At 50.5% G+C, this 8626-nt stretch overlaps 1 protein-coding gene across 1 annotated transcript in view; it reads right to left on the bottom strand.

Annotated features, from left to right (window-relative positions):
* TJP1 (tight junction protein 1) overlaps positions 1 to 8626 on the bottom strand; it is a gene marked incomplete at its 5' end in the record, with an annotated part of 156196 nt that overhangs the window by 8229 nt on the left and 139341 nt on the right. Inside the window, 4 exon segments of the mRNA XM_027767793.1 lie at positions 451 to 620; positions 5226 to 5450; positions 7661 to 7758; positions 7885 to 8581. Of these exon segments, the coding sequence (XP_027623594.1) occupies positions 451 to 620; positions 5226 to 5450; positions 7661 to 7758; positions 7885 to 8581 (1190 nt within the window).

Below are 8626 nucleotides of genomic sequence, written 5' to 3'. Positions count from 1 at the left end.
AAGACATTACACAGCTGTTACCATGGAAAGGCTGGAGCTGGGTGTCAGTCACCCAGGAACATAAAGGCGAAAGCAAGGCATGCTGAGAAGTCCAGGTGGAACCCTGTGGCCTCCCTATGTCCAGGTGTGACTGTGGCGTATGATAATTTTCAGCACCACCACTCCGAAGATTTAAATCTAGACCTCAGTACTGGTAAACAAGTACTGCATCCCACAGGCCTAGAAACTGGTAGAGGATTGAGCTATGTTAATTAAATTAAAGTCTACCACGCTAAAAATAAAAAGTCTGTCTAATGTAATGCTCACAGTCACAAAACCCTTAGCTTTCACTGTGCCCACCCCAAAGGTCTACGGTTTTCAACATAAAGATCATTTTGCGTAGAAATGACAAGAACCGGCTTTACCAAGTACAACTACGTCACAGTGACAATGCCAACGGCTGAGGCCCACCTTCACTGTGGCCTCCCTTAGGGTGCGTCTGGATTGCAAAGCTGCTGCCGGGCTGGGCTGGCTGTGAGTACTGGGAGGGCAGTGGAGGAGGCGGCGGGGTGGCCAGGACCGGGTCATAGCGCTTCTCACCAAACGATCTGTCTGCAGCATCAGCTTCAGGAGGCTTGCCCCTGTTAAAGAAAGAAAACTCCAACATCTGAAAATGAACTCGCATTTACAAAACAAACTCTTATCACTCCAAGTATCCCTAGGTTTAAAAAAAAAAGAAAGAGAAACCTGTAAGTTTCATAACGTACTGTCATGAGTCTGTGTAGCTGATCTACCAAACTATACGAACAAACTGAACCACTCGTCAGCACAAGAGATGTCAAGACAGCACGGATACTTTACAGACGCTATTAAAACATCAGAAGATGGCGACAAAGGGCAGATGAAATTTTGGGTATACTGTTAAGATTTAATTATGTTATTTACAAAAAACCAGTAATGACAGGTAGGCTTAAAAGTCTTGCAAATATTTTGGAAAGCATACTTGGCACAAACCTTCCTTAGGTTTGGTACAAAGCTTTGGTTTCTGGGATACTCCAAGCACCATAAAAAATAGTATTTCGGCAATTTTTCAATGATGAAGGGTCAGACAGTCAAGTTGTTGGGTTTTTGGCCCATGTAGCATCTGTCACAACTATTCGAACTTTTTGGAAAGCATACTTGGCACAAACCTTCCTTAGGTTTGGTACAAAGCTTTGGTCTCTGGGATACTCCAAGCACCATAAAAATAGTATTTCGGCAATTTTTCAATGATGAAGGGACAGTCAAGTTGTTGGTTTTGGCCCACGTAGCATCTGTCACAACTACTCGAACTTTGCTGCTACAGCCTCAAAGCAGTCCCAGACACTGGGTAAATGAACAGGCACGCAGCTGTGCTCCAGTAACACTGAGCATTTACTCAATTGCCAAACGCATTTTTGTTTAAAGATGGCTAGAGCAGCTATTGCCTTATTTTACAAGGCTTTGCAGTTACCTTGTACCATGTATGCTTATGTTTCCAGACTGCCAACTGTTAACATGTAGCACGCGAAAGTCACACACGAGCAGTCTTTTCAACAGACCCACAATTGCAGCACTCCGTCTCCGCACTGCCGAGTGCCACACTGCACTGGCGTTATGTGCATGAGCAGTGACACAGGGCTGGGCACACGCCCATTCTCAGAGACTCGGTCGGAGGGTCTAGTCTTAGTGACTACTGTAAAACTGCACTGCAATCTTGCTTTCGTGCATTTAGCCTAAGCATTCGGAGATGACGCTAAAATCTGCAAGTGCACATAATGCCAGTGACACAGCGAGGGACATCTCATGGAACAGCCTCACATTAATGCCAGTCTTACCCCTTGATGCTCCTTTTCAAGTAGCCATAGCTAGTGTAGGAGCCCAGAAATCTAGGTGATGACATAGCAAGAGCAATAGAAAACGAAAGAAAATGGTCACTAACTAAGCAAGTTCACAGCAAACGGAGTGCAAATGTCACTGTAAAATATCCACCATTTCAGCATCATCTGGCCTACAGAGGAGCACACCACTAACTGCCCTTAGCCAAGGCGGCACCAGCTGGTGAGGCACGGTGGCTTAGGCTTAGCTCTGACCCACTGCTGCTAGAGGCCCGCCCGTGAGGTCTCTCCTTCCCTCCCTCCTGCTGCAGCTGCTAACTGTGAGCAAAGGTGACCGAGTCCGTAGTGGAGCTCAGGAGGGGGCAGGCCCAGTGAGCGACAGCAGTGGGGACTGGGCAGAAACTCTCCAAGTGAAGACAGCTGCGCTGACCCCCAGGAGGCTAGAATGAACCAGACGTGGAAACACGTGCATCTCTGAAACATGGCTCCTATCTAGTGAGAGTCGCCCCTCCTCAGCCGTAAGCTAAGCCTGGCGGTGAGCAAGCTGGGCCCACAAGTGCTACGCCGGGCTCTGCCCTGCTCCTGACGACGTCCTGTGCTTCACAACCGGACCTCCGTCTCTCACACCGAGTACTTGGACGCCACAAAGTGAGCTGGGTCTTGAAGGCTGGGTTTTCTGGTGCCAAGACATCCCTGGTTGTTCTGCAGAAGGTAACTCCATCTCTGTACTGGGACATGTCTCTCATGGCTTGGATAGAGACTGCTCTTCTAGCTCTGTCTTAGAACCCGGGACCTTCTGACTGGCTTTGGTGGTGAACGTCAAGCCGTGACCTCTGAACCTCCCAACTCTAACCCGGCTGCACAGATCAGTAAGCCACGGCGCTGCCTGCCCTTCTCATGTCATCGTTTCTGACATGTGTTTTCAAGAGAAACTAAGCACTTTATCATGTGAAAGGAAGAAATGTTGCTATTTCTGTATTTTACTTAAAAGAAAGGCTCAAGGGACCAGCAGATGGTGCAATGGTCATGTCACAATATTCCTATGTAGTCAACTATGGTTCAAGTCCTGGACACGGTGGCTTGAATCTCACACCAGACGCATGTGTGAGCATGCCCAAACTCCTGAAAGGAGAACAGAGGAGAAGGGACTGCAGTGTGGCCATCCTCCAGGGGGGTGATTTCTCCCTTTCTGTCTCTCTGGTGAGCAGATGTGCCCTAAAGCAAAAAAAAAAAAAAAAAAAAAGCTCTTTAAGAAATAATAAAAGGCTCAAAGACAAGTCTACTAGTGATAAAGAGGGACGAAATGCAGGGCAGAGGGCGACCGTATTTTAAGCTATTTTCCCGTTGTTCAAGTTGTGTTCACTGGACTAGAGGGAGATACAGCCTTGGCGGGGGCACAGCAAGTGTCCTCCTAGTCATCCCCAAGGACCCTCCTCCCTCCAGCTGTCTAGCCATTCATTTCTGAGATGGGAGAACGCGGCACACCACAAAGGCAGGGGGGGCACCCACATTCCCATGCCAACGTCCAACACTCCCACTCCCACCACACTCCCGGCAGCAAACAAAATCAAATGGATGCTGGAGTAAGTTCACAAGACGGGCATCCGCTCTCTCTCCTGAGGGCTAACACACCCTTGTAGGAACCATGGCTCTTGACACTCGTTCTTCCTGGAGCCGCGGCACTCAAGGGCAGGGTGGCGGGCCCACTTGCTATACGATGCCCTGGGCAGAGCTCCCTTCACCTCCTCGGTCACTGAGGCCTTCCTGGACACTAGCCAGTGCTGTGGGCCCCGTCTGAAAGTGGACGTCACGGCAAGCTTTTAAGTCCTCTTTCTAGAAAATCAAATGAACACAAAACGAAACGCTTCGATTCCCTAACAAGACCTTTACTGACTTTCTGAACCTACATGTGTTCATTTAAGCTTGTACCCTATTTTCTAGGCATGAAAAAGGGCACATAAAACAGCCCTGGAACTGCAGCCAGGCCTTGTCTGACAGGACTGCGTCTACCCAGGTGGGGGGAGCTTACTCAAGAGGACGCCCGCCAGGCCGTGCACAGGGCCCAGGTCGCTGCGTCTTGACTCTCCAGAGGCCACCGAGTGCCGCAGGGCTATGTGGGAGGTGCACAACGCTGGGGCAAGACACTGCTTGCATCTGACAAACCCACACTATGGCACCTGAGGTTTGCACCTGGATTTCTTATGAACAGGTTTCTATACAGACAACAGATTTTAAGCAGATGATCATAGAAAAAAATGTAAGTTTCACTTCGAATGATGTCTCTGAAAACAATGGTAATTAATGTTGGTTTTTTAATATTAGCGACCTTAAAGAATATTCTAAAAGAATCCTCACCCAGTCATGAATGACAAACACAATAGGGTCACACAATCCCGAACATTTAATTAGATTTTAAAAATGCTTTCGGTCCCCCGCACTCTGGTGTGCCAGCCGGGCGGGGCTGAGACGCTCTGCAGCTCACTCAAGCCAGCACTGAGCCAGGCCTGCCACGAGGGCTCCAGGCGTGCCGTCTCCAGGCCTGACCTAGCCACCACGCCTCTGAGACAGAGCGTGGGCCTTGCCTGTACAGATGCCCAGGGTCCCCGTCCTGCCTGCTCTTCGACCTAGACCTTGCAGAGTCAGCCCACAACCAACTTCTCCCACCACGCCCACGTGCAGTTCTGTTCGTGTAAGCATGAGTCCACCTGTGCAGGGTGCGTTTACATCCGGCTCCCAGTACCATGGTCCTCCTCAGTCAGGGCTTTCACCAGAGAGAGCACCGGCAGGACACAACCCACGCAGGCACGAGAAAGAGAGAGACCGGCAAGCCCAAGATATGGGTAAGAAGAAGGGAGTGGCACGGGACAGGGAAGAAGACTGGGAGTCATGCTGCACCCCCATTCCTCACTCATAAAATTAGGCCAGAAACTCCTGGGGCCCCCACAAGCTCTTACAATCAAACAGGAAAGGCTCTTTCGGCCTTTAGAAAAAAAGAACCACCAGTGTTTCCCCTGTGCTCCCCTCACAGTCCATCTTTACATGTAAAAACAGAAGTACCAGCACAGAAATATGGGCACAAGAGGGGAGCCTCTGACGACACACCAAGAATCTGGTCTCACGCCAACTCTGCCCTCAGAGCCCTTCCGGGGCAGCACCTTTTCTAACACAGGAGTTTCAGCCTGTGAGGTTGGAGTTTAAGACCCCGAACACAGCCATCCCGAAGGTAGGAGGCGAGTGCGGTGCTGCTGCTACAGCTCAGAGGCCAGGTCTTACACGAAGGGCCTTCTCCTTCACAACCCACCGCTTCCCACGGGTAGATCCGCCCTGGGCAATCAAACCTTCATGTTCCACCTCACTTTTAAAAGGTAGGTCTTAGGGGAAATCACTCACTTTGAAGGGTAACTAGAGAAATTCGGCTGATTCTGAGAGTGAGCTGGCTTGGCAGGCTCTGAGAGATTGGCAGGAATGTGTGCAGGAGGCTTGCCTTCAAAATTTCGTCGGTCAAAGTACGAAAGCTGTTTTCGGTAATATTCTTCATCTTCCTCAGGATCGTAATGGTTTGCTCGAACAATATCTTCAGGTGGTTTCAGTTGAGGTTTTTGAGGTTCTGGGATTCTGACAAATAAGAACAAGTAGAAGACCTTTTTAGGTGTTCATTTTACAGAGAAAACAATGTATGTAATCCTTCTCTTAACCGTTTCAGTAGCTGTTGATTATTCGGGATCCGAGCAGTCAATGGATTCCCAAATGCTATGTCCTTGGAGAGGATACTCCTAAAAAGGTAGCCTCATGGGCCAGGAGGTGCCATAGTGGTCAGGTGCTGATTCCCACATGGCCCACCACCATTCGGGTCTCAGACCTGGTGGCTTAAAAATCATGCCAGGTGTGTGTGCACGCATCCCTAAATCTCAGGAGGAGAATGGAAGAGAAGGGACTGAAGTGCGGCCATCTCCCGGGGAAGTGACTTATCTCTGTCTCTCTCTCTGGTGAGCACACATGCCCTATCCTTCCTGGCTTATGAGTCTAACAAAATTTAATAAGCTCAAAAATTATTAGAGACCCCCACAGCTTGTTGAAAGCAGTTTAAAAAGAGAGAGAGAGAGAGAGAGAGAGAGAGAGAAATATAACCAAAATGGTGATGTTGAACTTGATGTCAGCAACAGGAAGTAGTCAACTTGGAGAACTTTAATCCAGACCGAGAAACGATTTTCCTGCGAGCAAGTGGACGCCTGGAGCCTAAGGTTCAGGGCCAGAGAGCTGACGGGGGTGGGAGTCACATTAGACGGTCGTTCCTCCTCATGGCCAGTGCAGGCACACCTATCAGGACTTACTCAGTCTGTGCGACAGGCCTGTGGGTAAGGCCACCCCTGCAGTTCTCTCAGGTCTAGCGAGCCCTGCTGCGAGGTACTCAGCCCTGCCCTGGAAGTGTGGAGAACAGCAGTGACTGCGTGGTGTGCTCAGCACAGGGCAGGTACGTAAGAACTGTACTCTCTCCCACCAGTCTGAGTCTGGCCCCTACCACTGAGAACGAGAGCACGGTTTGTCTCAAAGAGCTTTTCTTAAAAGAGGTTTTTGCTATAGGCATGTGTGCTTGCCAGAGAGACAGACAGAGACAGAGAGCAAGAAATCACCCCCCAGGGGGAATGGCCATGCTGCAATTCCTTCTCCTCCAGTCTCCTCTTAGGATTTTAGGCATGCACGCACAGGCACCCGATGTGAGTTTAAAGCTGCTGGGTCCAGGATTCAAATCGTGGTTGACTATGTGCTAGTCCAGCATCGTAACCATTACGCCATCTGCTGGTCCCGTCTCAAAGTACTTTGAAAAGAAAAACAGATGGGAGCAGCAGGTGGCATGGTGGTTAAGAGTGCTGGACTCCCCCGTACCCAACCACGACTCAAGTCCCAGACCTGGTGGCTAGCTTTCTCACTATCACCCCCTCTCTTTTGCTCTTGCTCTGTCCCTCTCTGGTCAAATTACAATAAGCAAATAAATAAAGTTAAATTTTTAAAAATCCTTAAAAAATAAAAAACCACACACACACACAGTTTGAGTCCCAGACCTGGCAGCTTTCTCTCTAGTGAAAGCATGTCCCCTATAGAAACTAATAAAAATAAATAAATAAGTAAAATAAATGAAAAGAATGTTCTTAAAAAAAAAAAAAGACTCATTTACAAAGGAGTACAGAAAATTGTTACCAAAGACACCATAAAAGCTGCTTTTTTGGGGAAGAGGTTTCTGCTATAGGCACGTGTGCTCACCAGAGAGACAGAGACAGAGAGCGAGAAATCACCCCCCAAAAGGGATGGCCATGCCACAACCCCTTCTCCTCCATTCTCCTCTCAAGATTTTGGGTACGCATGCACATGCACCCAGCCTAAGTTTCAAGCTTTCAGGTCTGGGACTCAAACCACGGATGGCCGTGTGGGAGTCCAGTGACACAACCAGTATGTCATCTGTTGGTCCCAAGCTTTTAATTTTTTATTCTAGGATTGCTGTTTTTTTTTTTTCTTTTTAAAGATTTAATTTTATTTATTATTAACATCTAATTTGCTATCCGGCATAAGTACTCACTAGAGAGAGACAGGGGTTGGGGGACTGAGACAGCAAGCTGCCAGGTCCAGAACTTGCACTGCAGTCAGCCATGTGGGAGGCCAGCACCTTAAGCACCATGCCACTGTCTTAAGAGAGCTGAGAGCTTTTTACACGAGGACGAATGAGATCCTCTGCCCGTTTTACACCCTGTCCTAACACAGAGAGAACGCACTCTATGACTGAGCTCAGACTCCCAGTCGCTCTCGGTGCCGTGAACCCCACCAGGGCTCACCTGTGCAGGGTCTTGTCATGCTCACCGAACGGACTGTGAGCGATGGGCTTGGCACCCACGGCAGGAGCACCTGCAGGCTTCGACGCCGCCTCTGGAGGCTGTAGGGAAGACAAGCCCAAGGAACAGGTCACAACACCGACTATGTTAAGGTGGAGGGAGAGTGGGGAGGCCCTGACCCGCGTGGCGTGGGGCACGCCCGCACACCGTGGCAGCTGCTCCCTCACCTTAGAGCTGGCAGTGTCATTCCCATCCTTCTTGTTCTCCAGAGACGCAGACCTTTTGTTCTCGAACATTCTGACTCTGGTGAGCACAGACTGTGGCCTCATTGCTGGGTCCTCCTCCTCCGTGAGGGCTGGTGGAGGAGGCAGTGGCTTGGTGTTGGGAGGCAGAACCTCTGGCTTCTGCTGAGAGGAGGCCATCAGAGGAGGGACAGCCACAGCAGCAGGCAGAGGCTCGTAGTGACCTGTTTTGGAGCTGAGCCCTTGGGACGGTACGTGCTCATGGCCCCGCAGGTGCTGGTCGGGAAGCCCTTGGGAAGGCATGTGCTCATGGCCTCTCGGGTGCTGGTCAGGAAGTCCTTGGGAAGGCATGTGCTCATGGCCTCGCGGGTGCTGGTCGGGAAGCCCTTGGGAAGGCATGTGCTCATAACCCCGTGGGTACTGGTCGAAGTACTGCTTGGACTCGGACGACTTAGGGCCTGCCGAAGCGCAGAGCTGAGCTTCTGGCCTGTACCTAGCAGGCATGCCGCACGCAGGGACTGGCTGCTCCCCCTGCCGCAGAGTGGAGGTCTTAGGCAGCTGCTCACAGCGCGGCCTGCTGTCATAGGCCAGGGCAGCTGGCTCTTCAAAGCGGGGGAAGTACCCTCGTTCTGAGGGCTCTTCAGCGTGCTGTCGGGAGTCGAGGTCCCGAGGATGCTGACCATCGAACGGCGGGCGCCGGCGGGGTGGGGGTGCGTCCTTCCAAAAA

The sequence above is a fragment of the Tupaia chinensis genome, unplaced genomic scaffold (assembly GCF_000334495.1).
Source record: "Tupaia chinensis unplaced genomic scaffold, TupChi_1.0 Scaffold144682_1, whole genome shotgun sequence".
Classification (NCBI taxonomy): domain Eukaryota; kingdom Metazoa; phylum Chordata; class Mammalia; order Scandentia; family Tupaiidae; genus Tupaia; species Tupaia belangeri.
The sequence above is the reverse complement of the archived record's forward strand: the minus strand, read 5'-3'. Positions and strand labels throughout refer to the sequence as shown.